At 38.6% G+C, this 18,662-nt stretch overlaps 1 protein-coding gene across 1 annotated transcript in view; it reads right to left on the bottom strand.

Annotated features, from left to right (window-relative positions):
- PCDH15 (protocadherin related 15) overlaps positions 1–18,662 on the bottom strand; it is a gene marked incomplete at its 3' end in the record, with an annotated part of 650,107 nt that overhangs the window by 401,285 nt on the left and 230,160 nt on the right. The window contains exons 4-5 of the mRNA XM_079793021.1: positions 10,346–10,506; positions 1,610–1,765 (exon numbers count right to left, since the gene is read on the bottom strand). Coding sequence (XP_079649147.1) covers positions 1,610–1,765; positions 10,346–10,506 — 317 coding nt within the window. The remainder of the gene's footprint in view (positions 1–1,609; positions 1,766–10,345; positions 10,507–18,662) is intronic.

Raw genomic sequence — 18,662 nt, 5'->3', positions numbered from 1 at the left:
CTGACCAGTAACTTGTCCTGTTAAACTTAAAAGAGGAGTTTACAGTGTGTTTATTTTAAAGTAATACAAACTATAAAGTCTCAGATTGTGAAAAACATCATTTCTTAATTTTCTTATGAATAGAAGAATGTTGAGATAAATAGAATACATGTTAACAATTTCAAAAAGCTTGTAGAGGTTAAACACCCAATGCTGTGTAACTAATACTCTAATTACACTGATTTCATCCTATAAGTAGGCACATATTTTTAAGGTTTAATGAGCATCTTGGAGGTAAAGAAGAACTACTAAAATGTGGTTCCTTTTTTCTGTTGTTGTTAAAGTACACATAATAGATGATATTAGAGTGACTTTAAAATATTTTCTGACTTAATCGAAAACAAAAATGTTATAATAGAGTAATTATCCTACCTAATAATAGACAAATATGCAAATTGACCGCACCTTTGCTATGCCCAAGCCACGCCCACAAACCAAGCCACATCCACCAACCAATCAGGATGAGTATGCAAATTACCCCAACCAGGATGGCGGCTAATTTGCATATCAAGACCGTGTAGAAAGAAGCCAAGAGCTGCAGAAGGGAGCAAAGCTGCAGAGAAGCAAGCAAGCTTGGGGGAGGAGAAGGGAGGAGCGGAGGCGGGGCCGGGGGAGAAGGAAGGAGAGCAGGTGGGCCGGCGGAGAAGGCAGGGTGGGGGAGAAGGAGGAGCACAGGAGGGGCCGGGGGAGAAGGAAGGAGAGCAGGCAGGCTGGCGGAGAAGGCAGGGCGGGGGAGAAGGGAGGAGAGCAGGCGGGGTGGGGTAGAGTGCAGCAGAAAACCCTATTGCAGGATTTTTCCTGCAACGGGACGCTAGTTTAAAATAAAAGGGATCTGGCTCAGAGAAAAAACAACAACAAAGCAAATCAACAAACTAACAAAAGCATGTTCTAATAAAAGCAATAATATTACTTTTTGAATATTTTTAATAATTTTATCAGCATTTCCTTAAAAAAATTTAGTTGTGACTTATCTATATTATAAAAGGCCTGTGGCCCTAATGCCTTAATGACCAAAGATCGGCGTGGGTGGGCAGGGCTGTGAGCGAGGCGAGGTGCACATGGGTGGGCGGGGCTGCATGATTTTGTGCTCTGGGCTTCTAGTATTAAAATATTTTGAATACACCAAAATAATTTTAAAATTGAGGAAAGACTTTAAATTGAGAGAATCCTAAATAGATATTTTCTTCCAGTATTTAATTACTGCTAATACTTCAGAGATACAAAAATAAATTAGTTCTTCTCCTTACAATGAAAATAAATAGCTTCTGTTGAGCATCAGTAGGCATACAGGTGGATCCAGGCATAAAATTGTGCATAATGATCATGAGCATTAATATTTTGGTCATTATTACAAATAAATCAAAAATTTCCTATAGCAAAGAAAATCCCTAAAATCATGTCAGAAATTATCCAGACTTTATTCCCTCTAAAGTCCTCTTCCTTAAAATATTTTCTTGATATTTCTAAACAGGTGAGCCTATTACTATAGAAGACTCATTTCAAAACATTTATAGCATAGTTAGCTATTTGTATAAAAAAGGACACAAAGAGAGAACATTTAGAAACTGACCTCATTCACAGTGGCATAGTAGCTTTCATGCTTGAATGTGGGTGAGTTGTCATTCCTGTCTCTCACCACGATTCGAACTTCATGGTAGATCACAGTGCCCACTTTTTTGTTGACGCACTGGACTTGCACCACGATGGAGTGTATGTTCATTGGTGGCTGCAATACAGAAATTGTACGTTTTAAAAAACCTTTATTATTATTGCTGTCAAAGCACTTATTTAATACAATTTTCTATGCTTGTTCATTTTTACATGATAATAATCTACACAAATTGATCCAATTTGTATTATTTTAAGGACAAGAGAAAATGATTAAGATTACTTCATGTTCAATTTTGTGTCTCAAAATATAGTGTCTTAAATAGCATCATGCTCACAATTAGAAGATGGTGATAAATACAACCACAAAATGAGTGCTGAGATTGGATGTGATAGATCAAATTTATAAAAATGATATGTTAATGATAAAATTCTTGGGGAAGGAATATTTAACATTTGTGTCTATATTTTTGCTAAAATATTATATGTTGATATCTGATAAAAATCAAAATGTAGATAAGCAAGAGAATCCATTCACAATTCAATCAAACATACTAATTTTGTAACTTTAAATGCTTATTTTCTAATCTTTCCACCTCTCCAAATATATATTATACACATACACATAAATATACACAAAATGAATATCATACCATATTTATAAATATAGATTTACTATAACATCTTGGTGTATACTACTATGAAACTACGTTATGTAGTTTAAGAGTACTCACTCCACTTTAAGTCTATAGCGTAATTTGTCTAATTAAAAACTTATAATGAGATGTTTTATGTTGTCAGTTTTTATCATTATAAATGACTAGAAGCCCGGTGCACGAAATTCGTGCATGGCGGGGGTTGTCCCTCAGCCCAGCCTGTACCCTCTCCAATCTGGGACCACTCGAGGGATGTCCGACTGCCCGTTTAGGCCCGATCCTGGTGGGATCGGGCCTAAACGGGCAGTCGGACATCCCTCTCACAATCCAGGACTGCTGGCTCCCAACTGCTTGCCTGCCTGCCTTCCTGATTGCCCCTAATCGCTTCTGCCTGACAGCTGATCACCCCCTAACCACTCCGCTTCCAGCCTGGTTGATGCTTAACTGCTCCCCTGCCAGCCTGTTTGCCCCCAACTTCCCTCCTCTGCCAGCCTGGTCACCCCTAACTGCCCTCTCCTGCAGGGTTGATCACCTCCAACTGCCCTCCCTTGCAAGCCTGGTCCCTCTCAACTGCCCTCCCTTGCAGGCCTGGTCCCTCACAACTGCCCTCCCTTGCAGGCCGGGTGCCTCCCAACTGCCCTCTCCTGCTGGCCATCTTGTAGTGGACATCTTGTGTCCACATGGGGGCAGGATCTTTGACCACATGGGGGCAGCTATATTGTGTGTTGCAGTGATGATCAATCTGTATATTACTCTTTTATTAGATAGGATAGAGGCCTGGTGCACGGGTGGGGGCCAGCTGGTTTGCCCTGAAGGGTGTCCCAGATCAGGGTGGGGTTCCCTTGGGGAGTGGGGCGGCCTGAACAAGGGGCCTGTGGTGGTTTGCAGGCCGACCACGCCCACTGGCAACCCAAGGGGAGGCCCTGGTATCTGGAATTTATTTTCCTTCTACAATTGAAGCTTTGTAGCCTGGAGCGGAGCCAAGCCTGCTGCTCCCTCCGGGGTGGCAGCCATTTCTGTGGCAGTAAATTCACCTTCTACAATTGAAACTTTGTAGCCTTAAGTGGGTGAGCCCGGCCAGGGTGTGCGGAAAGCTTTGCTTCCCCTGTTGCCACCGGCAACCCTGGCCTGCTCTCTCAAGCTCCATTCTGCCGCCATTTGTTTGAATTTGTTTACCTTCTATAATTGAAACTTTGTAGCTTGAGTGGAGGCTTAGGCCTGCAACGGCTATGGAAAGCTTGGCTTACTCTGTTACCTGGGAAACCTTGCTCTCTGTGGCTATAGCCATCTTGGATTGGGGTTAATTTGCATACTCGCCCTGATTGGCTGGTGGGCATGGCTTGGCTGATGGGCGTGGCTAATGTAGCAGAGTGATGGTTAATTTGCATATTACCATTTTATTAGAGAGGCTACTTCAATAAACATTCTATACCTAAATATGTACTAAATCGCTTAATTATTTTTATGATAAATGTGTTGAAGGAGAAAAGTGTCTTCAAAGGGGAACCCACTTACTCAGGTCCCAGGGCTTAGGGCTTGCATAATTGGGATGCACACCTACATCTCTTTGACTCTAGAGTCAAAGGATTAACACTAAAACATGTATCACTGTGATTTTAAAAATCTTTTTCAAGCTCATAAAATTACCCCTCTAAATATGTAATTTTCAGAATGACCTGTTCTTAAACCATCTAAAATACCATGTCTCCAGCATGACCACTGTTTTCTACTTCTCCCTTCACTATTTATTTTTCGTTTTTGCACTTTTCTTCCACCACTTGACATAGTACATATTGTATATATTTGTTTTACTTTATCTTCCTACCCTAAACTGAAAGCTCTACAAAACCTGGAGTGTTGTTTCCATCCTGGCTAAATCTCTCCACACAGGCACCAGCACTGTGCCTAGGTCAGATGACTGTGTACCTGAGTCTACTTGGTTGTCAAACTTAGTTCTATAACTGTATGATATAGACACAAAATGAACATCAAGTTTATATGCCAACACTGTGAGTGGGCTTCTGGAAAAACAATACTTCATATTCATTGATCATATCAGATGCAAAGATAGGTGGATTATAATAAGCACCATATTCTGGGTGAATAAGATGTGAAATCTGAACACTTGCAAGTATGTGTTAAAATTTGAGGATGTTTAAGCTAAAAATACAGTATTTGCTAGACATCTGAATAGTTGTTGTGAAACGATCTAGGATCTTTTAGTTTATTTATTGCATTCCTAGATAGCTGAAATAAGAAAAATGAATAAAAAGTTTTATAAAGTATATGTTTTCAATGTAAGTAGTGGTTTGCTAGTAATCCATAATAGTGCAGAATAGAATAGACTATCCTATAAGACAAGCTCCATCATTAAAATTTGCAAGGTGGAGGAGAATAAAAAGGTTATTTGATAAGACTAGATCTTTGAATTTTTCAGGAAATAATTTGAATTAGACGACCTCTTTACTAGAGATTTTAAAGTGTTTGCTTTATTGGCCAGCACATTTCAATCGTAAAGTAAAAAACAATAAATACCTGTACTATTAGCCTTTGGCACACCTTTTGGATGACAATCAGTTGAATCATGTTCTTCTAAGGTTATTTATCTTCTAAATATTTCAAGAGAGACCTATAAAACCATTTCATCTCAACCTCTAATTCTATGAGTGGAAGCACTAGGACAGAAAGGTCACAATCGTTGCAAGTAGAGGATCAAATGCATACTGCACTGAGCCCACTTAGTCCGATAAGTGCCCATAAATTAGACATACCCAGGTCATCTGGAACTCTTGTCACTCTCAATTTTAGCTCCCTATGCAACTGTTAGTAGTATGGATAGAACTTAGCTTACAATAAATTTCAACCATAATGGATCATGTTGAAGGCAAGAATTCCCTCCAGCTAATATATAACACACATTGTAATCTCACATTGGAATAGATTCTATTCTGCTGTTTAAAAAGGTCATAAATATATCAAGTGTAGTTCTACTAAGTCCATTAGTGAGAGTTTAGGGAATCCAAACTCCTTAGAAATGAGTTAGGGAAATTGTGGTTTGTCTTTCATAACTGGTGGGAAAAAATAAGTCATGACAATTTTATTTTCTCTAATTCTCTTAAGTTGCTTCAATATTAAACAAAAAAGAAAAGAGTGTGTATAAATTTAGGGGGTAATTATTTAAAACAACCAAAATTTATATATTCATAGGCATGACAAGTATTCTCCCAGTTTAAAAATGAATATTTAACATAATACTCTGAATGTATATTTGCATATTTATATCTTGGTATATAGGTTTTGATATGCATAAAGTACAGGGATAATATGTACCAACAGTTGATGGGGGTTATCTTTGAAAAGTACAGTTGAAGTAGAAAGTAAAGGAATAAAAATTTCTAACAAATATGTATGAACTTTGTAATTTGTAAAAAGACAAAAATAGAAAATTGTGTTAGGAGTTTTTCAGAAATCCACTTAGGATTCAACATGCAAAGCGAAGTTTTATTATAGTGAAATGATTGATATTACGGTATTGATTATAGCACACATCTTCAATCTAAAGGGAATTGAGTTTTTCTAGAAACCATGTTATTTGATGGGCTAATTAATTTAGAGGGAAATAAGTTTTTAGCAAACCTGTATAAGAATTGATTTTATTTTTCATAAGGCAAAGGCAAAATGTATTCAATTCTCACAGGAATAAAAGGTTTTTGCCAAGATTTTTCTTTCTATGTATTTACTATCTTCATAAAATGAAAAATCTTATTGAAATTTTAAATTACTCAGTATTTTAAAGCCTCCATTGACTTGAGCTTTCTTTTCTGATATGTTTACCACCAGGTTTATATTATTTTACAATTAAATGAAACTAATTTCCAGTTGTGATTAGATACAACTTTTCCAGCAGCAATAATCTATACTACACACATACCAGATGGACACTGGGTTGAGAATTTTCAGGATAAAAAGATTTACATTTTGATTTAAAAGAAAAATAAAAGCCCTGAAAGCACTGTGGCAGCAGAAAGATAAATTCACAATCCAAAAAAGGTAATACAGGACAAAGTGAAATGCATTGAAATAAGAGGTTAAATTAAGATTTATTTTTTCCCCAATTCACATGAATATTACTTTCTGTTATGAAAAAGATGGCAGGTATCTAAAATATAAAGAAATCATTAAGACTTTAGCAAGTGCCATGCCGATATGGCTCAGTGGTTGAGCATCTATACCTATCATGGTTTGATTCCAGTCAAGGCACATGCCCAGGTTGTGGGGTATGCAGGAGGCAGCTGATCAATGATTCTCTCCCATTGCTGATGTTTCCATCTCTCTCTCCCTCTCTCTTCCTCTCTGAAATATATATCCTATATAATAAAGAGGTAATATGCAAATTGATCCTCATGCCCTCACAAGATGGCAGCCTATGACCAGGCTGGCAGGGGGGTTAGTGAGGGATGACCAAACAACTGAACAGCAGGCTGCGTGGGTGACCAGGCCAGCAGGGGGGCCATGAGGGGTGACCAGGCCGGCAGGGGGGGCAGTTGGGGGCAACCAGGCTGGCAGAGAGGGGCAGTTGGGGGTGATCAGGCTGGCAGGGGGGCCAGTAAGAGGCAACTAGACCTCCGGGGGGTCAGTTAGGCGCGACCAGGCCGGCAGGGAGGAGGCAGTTGGGGGTGATCTGACCAGCAGCGGGGATCAGTTAGGGGCAACCAGGCTGGCGGGGGGGGGGGGGCGGGAGGGGGCAGTTAGGGGTGACCAGGCAGGCAGGCAGGTGAGTGATTAGGAGCCCGGCAGGCAGGTGAGCAATTAGTGAGCGATTGTGAGAGGGATGTCCAAGTGCCGGTTTAGGCCCGATCACTGGGATTGGGCCTAAACCAGCAGTCGGACATCCCCTGAGGGGTCTCGGATTGGAGAGGGTGCAGGCTGGGATGAGGGCCCCCCTCCCCCATGCACAAATATATACACTGAGTGGCCAGATTATTATGATCTCTGAATGCATAATAATCTGGCCAGTCAATATATATATTAGAGGCCCGGTGCATGAATTTGTGCATGGGTGGGGTCCAGTCAGCCTGGCCAAGGGGAGGGGAAATGGGAAGTTGGCCAGCCTGCCTGCTAGTTGAACTCCTGGTCGAGGGGACAATTTGCATATTAGCCTTTTATTATATAGGATATACACTGAGTGGCCAGATTATTGTGCATTCAGAGATCATAATAATCTGGCCACTCAGTGTATATGACTACAGCAAGTTATTCCAGTATGATGTGATATAAAAGTTAATATATATGGTAAATAATCATTCCTTCTCTTAGTTCAGTTTGGAAATACTAATTTAAAGATATAAGATTCTCTAACAATTTGATAATTTTACAAAAGTAGGTTATTTACCTAAGGCAAGTTCTGTAACCTGAGCTCTTTGTAATCTTGGTAGTTAGTGAAACTCTTGAAATTGCAAATAATTTATTGATGTGAAAATAAACTTTCCCCTGAGAAATGAGTCCATAGATTTGATCAGAATACTGGCTAAGTGCTCCCCCTCCCAAAGATGAAGTCTTACTTGACAAATCTATACATTAAAAAGTGCATTCAGCCTGTTACCATTTTTCCCCATGACTCTTGGAAATCTAATGCTGGTGAAATATTTCTTAATGATCCAATATATTCATGATATAAACATTTAATAGTTTCTATATATCAGGTTGTCTTTCCCCCCCTTTTATGGTTGATCTTTAACTTGATGGCCTCCATTACCAGTTAGCAGGTCTAAACTTGACAGTATTTTACACTCTTGTTATTCTTCTGACACATGCTACTACTTCTACTCAATTTATTCTACACTACATCTATACTTCTATTTCTTCTACATGACTCTTCATACTGTTTTTACACTTATACTTCTAATTCTTAATTCAATTCACATGTTTATTCCAGAAGAATTCCCTGATATTAAATAACACATTTTTGGCAACCTGGCTTACTTATTAATTGGCGGTGTGGGCTTCATTTATAGTATCTACATTAAACTGTCCTCATGTAAACACTGAGTACACCAGAACAGTGGACCAGTAAAATATGTGACAATAACAATGAAAACAGCAATAGCAACAAAATACAACAACAAACAAACAAAAACACTGGAGGGCTATCATGTCCCTATTCATAGGAAGTCTCAAGTCGTGTGTATTCTAATTAAGGTTTTGTAAGTCCAACCACCAAAAGAAAGTACCTGTGCAAGATGGTGATGTTAAATCTTGGGCGTGATTTTATTTAACTATACAGGCTTAAATTTTCCTATTATTAAGGTTTAGAGTATCTTCTATTCAATGTCTTGCCATTATTTCAATAAGTGCATTTGCTAAATGGTAAATACATTGCAGGTCTTTTTTCCCCCCAATTTACAGGTTTTTCTCTGCAATATTCATTTTACATTTAATTTTCTTTAGATGACCTAGTCTCCATCATCTTTAGCTAATTTTAATTAGCTGTCCACTGACAATACTTCAATTTGCAAACAATCTTTGCAAGTTTAACTTGACCATAGCATTCCTAATTCGAAATAACATTTTAAATGGAAAGGAACTTAATGTTCATTATTATGTTAATGAACCAGTCTAGATTTTTCTTTAAATGATACATGTGCATATTTTTGCATTGTTACTTTCAGGCCAAATCAATTTTAAGTGTATTCTCATGACATAGATTCAGTTTAGCCAATGTTCAGTAAATGATGCCCATATTAGAAATAAAAAAAATAATACTAAGAAAACAGATACTTATCTTGAAAAATAATACAATTTTTGGTAAGTAATTAAAATTTAAACAGTTTTATAGGCTGGAGAGATGGAAGACTATTTATACAGGAGGATATCCTTCCTCTCTACTCATAATTCAGACCTATTAGTGTGATTTTTATATAAAAGTAGGTCCCCAAAATAAAGTAATTTAGTAGTGAACCGGTAAATTATCATAATCAGCTATAAGGTGATTTTTTTTTAAAAAAAATATGTTTTTATTGACTCCAGAGAAAGGAAGGGAGAGGATGAGAGGGATAGAAACATCAATGATGAGAGAGAATCATTGATTGGTTGCCTCCTGCATGTCCCCTACTGGGGATGGAGCCCACAACATGGTTAAGGGCCCTGACTGGGAAAAGAATCATGACCTGCTGGTGCATGGGTTGATGCTCAACATACCATATTGTAAAGTGGATCATAAATCCTGAATGAGGTGGTGAGATAATTCAGGTTCACTGAACTGAATATCTAATCTTTGAATTTCATAAACTAGAAAGTTTGGAGTAGGCATGGTTAGATATCCTCCTTGAGTTTTCCCAAGGTCCTGCACAATTACTACTAGTTATTGAAACTACTCCCCACATACTCTTAATCCTACTCCCCACATACTCTTCCCTGCTCACAAGACAGAACTGCAAATAAATGAGAATAAAGTTACATTGAAATAAATACACTCAAGTTTTTAAACTGTTTCAGAGATGAGACATTTCAATGAGCTGTTCATAACATAGTGCTACTTAGGTCGTGCTGCCTGAGAATGACTGGACTGGAAGGGCTGGACAGGAGCATTTCCAGGAGACCTGTGCCCACTACTTTTAGTTCTTTTACAACTCTATAGGCACGTCACCACAAACTCATCTCTCAACCAGTGCTAAGTGCTTGTAAGAGCAGCCGCCCATTAGTATTCCCACCAAACTCTCTGTCCTCAAGTCAACACTTACCTGCATGTCTAGCTCTCACCTGGATTATCACTGTGTTTATCCTACTTTTCCAAGGTTACCACTCCTTTATTCTGAACACTCTAGCCTCTTGTTCAGAAATATGATGGGCTTCCAGGATGACCAATTAAAGATATAATGGTTCTCTCACGGAAGGTCCCTCCCTTTCCTATTTTTTAAGGAGCTAAAAACAAGTTTTTGTTGATGAACATGGAAAATAAACTCAAATTATATAAAGAAAATTAGATATCATATCAATAGACACATGCAGATACTTCAAGTATAATAAAGAAATAAATCACTAACATCTCTATCCAGGACTCTGCCCGTGCTGTTCAGGAACAGCATCTGCTTAATGGGATCCAGCAGCACCCAGTAATCCACGTTGTCCTTTAAAGAGAGCTCTATGGTGGGGTCTGGTCCTCCAGCAGTCCCTTTGATCAGCATGTTATCCACCAGAATGGTACCTGGAAACCAAGGAAAGTTATTTCAATACAGATTCTACTTGTATGCATTCTGTAACAAAGATAATATGCTAGCTGACTTGCAAATCTATTTTAATAAAAAAATTTAACTGTATATCTGGCATGATATGGGAAATGCCCTGTTTCAAAAAGAAAAAAAATAAAACTTTTATTATACTATTTTTTAACTGTTATTTGGGGAGATGAAGTTGGGAGGCAAAGATTCAAACACTTAGTGAGTTTTATCATCTATTTCTAATTTACCTTTAACAACAGCAATCTGTTGTCCTCCCTGTCCATCACTTCCCACAGGAGTTATCACTGAATTTTATCCTGAACAAAAGGAAATGCCTGTAATAACAGAGGCTGGTACTTCAGTTCACTCAGTAAGACTGCTGATAAGAAAAGAGAAATCCCAAAAATAAGAGACTGGAAGAGAAAAAGCAGTAACTGAGTATCCCATGGTGAGAACTGCTTATTTTTTCTTTTATCTTAAAGAAAATCTATAAAATATAAATTTTAATGTGAAAGACAAAATTAACATACAGACACACAATAGAAGCCATTAAGACTTGTCTGGAGTACTTGACTGGAACACACACTCTTCCAATGTAACATTTCAATGCTTTCTTTCTTACAATTCTTGAGTGGGCTGAATTGTAGACATTTGTTGAATAAGAGCTGAAATAGAGTACATCTCCAATCTTCCCTATTCTATTAAAGAGTCCATGAATTTTACAATTTGAACACAAACAGTACTGACAAAAATCATGTCTCATTTTCTTCCCCATCCAGCAACGGTCTCTTTCACAAACAAAATGCAATATTGCTTAGGGAAATCAATTTTAGCTGATCAATTTTTACTAAACTTATGGCATATAGAAGAGATGTGGCTATGGAAATAAAAATGTACCCTCCTAAAGACATTAGGGTAAATGGCATATACCTAGAGAACTCACTGCCCTGGGATAGCATACAAGAATATATAGATAACCCATAATACTGAACCTAAATTGAGAAATAATCATGCAAAATGTATATTTTGCATTTTTTTTACAATAAAAAAATTGGCCTAAATTTTATATCATTGCATAATTGCAAATAAAAGGGTGGCCCCTTTACAAGATTTTCTCAGCAAATAAATAATAATAATAATCTATAAATCTATAATATTTCTCTCTCATATTATTTCTAATGAGCTTCATCTGCCTAGGAAATGCTGATGCAACCATTCGTCTTTTGAAACAATAATCTAAGTCGATGATTTTCAGCCAGTGTGCTGCAAGAAATTTTAAAACATGCGATATCTGACTATTTAGTCAAGGGCACTGACCTTTTCCCCCTTAGATTGTAAAATAAAAAAATAAAAAAAGACAACAGTCTACACAACAATAGGTGTCCGATGAGAATGAAACAAAATTATACCAATTTTTTTGGTCAGTTCGGCAAATTATAATAATTTTTGGTGTGCCACAGAATTTAAGTAATTAGTTCATGTGTGCCATGAGATTAAAAAGGTTGAAAATTGCTGATCTAAATAATGTTTAAATATGCATACTGTCATGAACACATACTTTCCTAAATGGCAGATTATATTTTCTACTTTTCCACATACTAGTACACACACACACACACACACACACACACACGTATATGTAAAGTGAAACTTATCCTTCTATTTTACTGACTGAAATTGCAAACAGATAACCTACAGATAATACATCCAAAAGTACAGATTAGATAATTATGGCATTTTCTGATCTACAAATATTTTTAAGGCCTGATACACACTCGTTTACAAATACTTCTCACAATTAACCTTTGAAAAATTATTTAGCCTGTATTTCAATATCTACTTTAAAATTAAATGGGATTTTTTCTGATAAAAAACACACAAAGAAATCTACAACAATTAAGTCAACTAACATTAATATTTGTGCCTTGATTCAATGGTACATAACAGCAGATCTTTCTACAGTCTACATACACACCACCCAGCCACAGAAAAGGTGCTAATGAGCTCTCCTTTATAATACAGATACATTACAACCAGAGAGATCTGTAATAGCTATTTTAATCACTATTAAGTCATTGAAACTAAAACACTGTATCTTGACTTATATATTATTTAGTGATATTTTTAATTTCATAGAAATGATCTAAGTATTTTTTCTTGCTCTTGCCTTTCACTGTGTTCTTCAACGACTGAAACTCAACTGTAAATGTTTCTAGCAATAGTGTGTTGAAAAGAGAGATCACTGCTTTTCTTTCAGTAAAATGCTCTATTCACATTGTCAAAGATCTTTCAAGATTTTCATAGGCCATGTCACTCCAGACTAAAAGTTTGGATAAGAGATAGAAGAGAGCATAGCTAAGGCAGACATGATGCTGGAGGCAACAGTTTTTTAAAAATGAACATGAGTGTTGACTCTGGCTTGCCCGAACAACCCTGTCCTCATTCTCCTCTCAGAACAGTAGGTGACACCAAGCTAAAGTTAACTTTAAGCCATGGGCTTTTCCAAAACTCTATTTCCACCCCAGCAGAGGGGACTGTAACTTCCCCCAGGTCCAAGGATTTCCAGATCTGGTAGATGATGTCTGAGACAATGCTGGTAAGTAGTTGTCCAGGAGAATATCTGGGCACAGAGAAAGAATGTGGCCCCCTTGACTCCTCTCTATTTTGCAAGCTTCCCTTTTGTACATAAGACCTTTTATTTCCATTTTAAATATAAAGACACAGATAGGTTAAAAATAAAAGGATAGGACACACTATGCAGCACTTAGAAAGTTGCATGACTCTATTATTATCACAGAGTAAATCAGAACAAGGAATATTATTCATAACGAGAAATATTTCATGGAAATAAATGTATAAATTAATCATCATGTGTTAACCCCAAAGAGACCTGTCTGCTTAGTCTCTAGGATGAAAGTCATAGAAATGCTTTATGTGTTATAGAAACTATTTTAAACCTCCAAAACTGCATTTTCATAATCTGTCCTTACCTGTTAGTTTCTTATTTAAGGTAGAGGTTGATGTTCAACTTGAATTGATCCACTATTAACCATAAATCCAATTAAAAGTGATTGTACAATTTTTATATTTAGTTTACTGGTACTATAAATAAGTTAAATGTTGTATAAACTGAAAAAGACCAAAGAAAACTATGATTTTGCAATTATAACTCTTAGTAACTTAATACTAATACCCAAGAAACTACTAATAGTCTTTTCTGCATAAAAAAAAAAAAAAAACTGCCTTCAATTAAACAAACAAACAAAAAACACCCTCAGGTTGATAATTCCCAGAAAGTAAAAGAATAGATTCTTAATTTAAAATTGCTCTATTTCACAAACGGATAAATTCACTAATATTTATCAGAATTCTTGCACAGTGTCATGGTAAAGATTAAGCTTCACCCAGCCCCGTGGTCGGCAAACTGTGGCTCGTGAGCCACATGCAGCTCTTTGGCTCCTTGAGTGTGGCTCTTCCACAAAATACCACGGCCTGGGCAAGTCTATTTTGAATAAGTGGCGTTAGAAGAAGTTTAAGTTTAAAAAAATTGTCTCTCAAAAGAAATTTCAATGGTTGTACTGTTGATATTTCACTCTGTTGACTAATGAGTTTGCCAACCACTGACCCAGCCCAAGTGGATCAGTGGTTGAGTGTTGACCTATGAACCAGGAGGTGACAGGTTTGAGTCCCAAAATTCAAAGTCAGGTACATGCCAGAGTTGCAGTGTGGGGTGTGCAGGAGACAGCCAATCAATGATTCTCTCCCATCATTGATGTTTCTATCTCTCCCTCTTCCTCTCCCTTTGTCTCTGAAATCAATAAAACATATTTTTAAAAGATTAAGCTTCTATGCCAAAAGAAAACATTTGGAAAGCTGGTCAAGTTGATAGGCACTCAAAGAAGAACTTAAAATAATGCTAGACTCAGATATCAGTATAAACAAAAGAGTGTGGTCAGAAAGAGAAGAAATTTTGAAGAGTGGAAAGATCAACACACTCAGACAAAAGGCAGAGAAGGAAGCATACTGGGGCTACAAGTTTGAATTATTGTGGGGTAGGCTTTGCGGTGGGTCAGTGGACTGAGAAGTTCTACCTGAGTGTACTATGGAGACACCAACAAGAGGAGTCAAACTGAAGTGGTTAGACTGGGACTTGAATTTTCCGGCAGGTATCTTTTGTGTATCACCCCAGGTTTGGGAGACTTTCATAAACTAAGATCTAGAGCGTTCCAACCTTTTTCTTTGTATTTATGTCAAATTGTTCATGAAGATGATTGTTTTAAAAATATATATATAAATAAACAAGAATAAAGCTGATAATAGATATCTTGTTCTTTTAAAGCTAATGAGCCAAAGTTTTTGAAATTATAATAGTTTTTACAATGCGAAGTTTACCCAAATTATATTATTTAGTTATCAAAGAGTTATTCTACATTGCTGAAGCAGCTTTTTCGGTCAAACCTCAGCTTTGTAAACTACATAGGTTTCCTAATTTCTACTCTGTTGTATATACAACTTATAAGTGGGATCATACTTCTTTCTCTGTGACCCCAAATGTTATTCCCGTGTTCAGACTAAAGAGAAATTCTTGCTTATGTAAATCAAAAGGAATTTATGTGTGTGTGTGTGTGTGTATGTGTGTGTGTGTGTGTGTGTGTGTAAGAGAGAGCCTAATATTGGGGGAACATATATCTTAGTATTTAGAAAAATGAACATGTGTACATACTCACATTATTAGTAGAAACATATTCATAACAGCTTTGTCTGTTTGGAATGTAGAATTTAACAATGAGTGCTGCCTTCCAGTTGTCCAGAAGCCACCATTCTATACAACTCCATCCAATCTTCATGGAGTCTTCTGGGCATCTGGCACAGGGCTAGCAGTCAGAGAGCTCTTAGAATTGTAAATTTGCGTCCCAGAGAAAAAAGTCAGTTCCTTTTCTATTGGCTATAGTTTAAAAGTAAAGCTCAAGTGCCTGCTTTTGAAGAAACTTGTTTTAGGGAAAAGGATACAAAAGCTCCTATGCACAGCTTTGTGTGATGGTATAGGAAGGACGGCACTGAGTGGGGGAGAAGAGAGGGAGGTCCTAACAGGGTCTCGGGACTGGGTTGTTCCATGTGATAATTCTGTATCCTTACCCCAGACTCTTATTGTAACCTCGGCATCCTCGTGTTTATATGCTCCCAAGGAAATACTTTAATATTTTTAAAATAATTAAAAAATACTACTTTTTGTAATGTACATTAAGCTAAAGGCCGTCTAGCTATAATCACATTCAGCTTTTATTTGAAATTTCATTTATATAATGTTATATGTTCACTAGTAATTAAATGGGGAAAATATCAATAAAATGAATAATCAAAGACCTATATGAACATATTACCCAATGTCACCCCAATAAATTTAATTTAAAAAGAGCCCTGGCTGGCAAAGCTCAGTGGTTAGAGTGTTACCCTTCACACCTGAAGGTCGTGGATTAAATTCATGGTCCGGGGCATGTACCTGGGTTGCAGGCTTGATCCCCGCCCACCCTCCTTGTTAGGGTAGGTGCAGGAAGCAACCAAATGATGTGTCTCTCTCAAATTGATGTTTTCCTCCATCTCTCTCTCTCTCTCTCCTTCTACCCCTCCCTTTAATAAATAAATAAATAAATAAATAAATAAATAAATAAATAAAAGGTACATACTAAGCCACATTTTTGCTTTTTTTATTAGCTTTATTTAAAAGAAAAACACACAGGATTCAGGAAGTAGTAAGTAAAAGATGCTACACACAACTATCTCCATTATACAAATTTATGTTCCTTACCCTTAGGCTAAGCATACTTGGCCTGAACAATGATTTTAACACAGCAAAGGACTAGAAGACCATGAAACAGATGTTGAGAACTAATTGTACATGGTAAATGTTCCTCTCTCATTTGCTTTGGGGAAAAATAATCATGCTTCTATTACTCTTAAATTCTTGGTAATTTTTTCTCATCTGTCTCCTCTTAACTTTTGAGGCATGGATGAAGCTCATTGCTATCACTGCAATCTCAGTGTTCATTACCAGAACCCTGGAATCGATGGCTTTTATGACACCCATTTTATTTTTAAACCTCTTCTCCTTTACCTTCAAATCCAAGAGTGAAAAACTCTATGTCAACGGTTCTAAATTCCTTCTATCTATGCCTTAAACCTATATTTGAACATCAAATGTTTTAAGTATACCACATTATGAGGATACAGGTCTTATAGTTTACATATATATAAACATACATACACACAGAGAGAAACACACACACATATACATATAGAGGAAGGAGGGGGAGAGAGAGAGAGAGAGAGAGAGAGAGAGAGAGAGAGAGAGAGAGATAAAGCGTGCGAGCTCTGACAAATGAAGAACTTCTTAACAATTAAGTATTATGAGATGTGAATGTCAGCATGGATGGCAATGTGACTGAGAAGGGCATGAAGAGACACGAATGGACTTCTCTCTTCTCCCACATAATAGTGAATATTCAAGGATACCTTGCCAATCCCACTGCTACCTTAAAAGTTTTGACTAGGCATAAATGTTACCTTATTATGCAAAGGAGGAAATATAGCAGGGTGAAAATAAAGATAATATTTTCTCTATGATATTAACCACTTTATAAAAATATTCTGCAATCACACATTATCCCCAAATTGACTTTTCAAAAATATCTATCCTATATAATCCTATATAATAAAGAGCTAATATGCAAATGGTCATCAGACCCTCATGCCATCACGCTGTAATGGCTCAGACACTCAATACTGGGGAGAGAGGAATGGGGACCAGCCAGGCACAAATGAGCTTGCAAGAGGGGAATGGGAAGCAGCCAGGCTACGGCTCAGGAAAGGGACAAGCTGCCCATCCCGTGGTCCTGGGTGCCAACTGCTGTACCTGCGCATGCGGCCTGGGAGAGGGACAAGCCACCTGCCCCATAGTCCCAGGCACCTGCGTCTGGGGCCCGGGTGAAGCCAGCCTGGGTCCTGGGTGCCTGCAGCTGGCCATGGGGAGGGAAGCCCAGGTCCCAGATGCCTTCGACTGGCCACAGGAGGCAATACTGGGTCCCGGGTGCTGGGTGAGGCAGAGGCAGTTAGGGGCAATCAGGCCAGCAGGAGAGCGGTTAGGGGTGATCAGGCCGGTAGGGGAGCAGTTAGGTGTGATCAGGCAGCCAGACAGAGGTGGTTAGGGGTAATCAGGCAGGCGAGTGGTTAGGGGCCAGTGGTCCTGAATTGCGAGAGGCAGTCGGACATCCCCTGAGGGATCCTGGATTGGAGAAGGTGCAGGCCAGGCTGAGGGACCTCCCCCCACCATGCACAAATTTCGTGCACTGGGCCTCTAGTATCTTATCTAATAAAAGAGTAATATGCAAATTGACCATCACTCCAACACACAAGATGGCTGCCCCCATGTGGTCAAAGATGGCTGCCCCCATGTGGACACAAGATGGCTGCCACAAGGGGCCAGCAGGGGAGGCAAGTTGGGTGGGACCTGGCCTGCAAGGGAGGGCAGTTGTGGACAATCAGACCAGAAGGGGAGGGCAGTTGGGAGGGACCAGGCCTGCAAAGGAAGGCAGTTGGGGGTGATCAAGCCTGCAGGGGAGGGTAATTAGGGGTGAACAGGCCAGCAGAGGAGGGAAGTTGGGGGTGACCAGGCCTGTAGGGAAGGGCAGTCTGGGGAACCCAGGTCTGCAGGGGAGAGAAGTTGGGGGGGACCAGGCCTGCAGGGGAGGGCAGTTAGGGGCAAACAGGCTGGCAGGGGAGCAGTTAGGCATTAATCATGCTGGCAGGGGAGTGGTTAGAGGGTGATCAGTCTGGCAGGCAGAAGTGGTTAGGGTCAATTAGGAAGGCAGGCAGGTGAGCAGTTGGGAGCCAGCAGTCCTGGATTGTGAGAGGGATGTCTCAGATTGGAGAGGGTGCAGGCTGGGCTGAGGGATCCCCCCCTCCCCGTGCACGAATTTTGTGCACTGGCCCTCTAGTATATATATGTAAAAGGCTAATATGCTAAGTGTCCGTCTGGGTAATGAAATAATGTAGCAATGCCTGGCTTCCTCTCCCTAGTGACTTGCCTCCCAGGAGTTTCTTCAGCCCAGGAACATGGCTTGCTTTATAGCCAGGTGGAAACATTTCA

Source organism: Cnephaeus nilssonii (assembly GCF_951640355.1).
Source record: "Cnephaeus nilssonii genome assembly, chromosome: 16".
Lineage (NCBI taxonomy): Eukaryota > Metazoa > Chordata > Mammalia > Chiroptera > Vespertilionidae > Cnephaeus > Cnephaeus nilssonii.
This window is presented reverse-complemented; position numbering and strand designations above follow the sequence as displayed.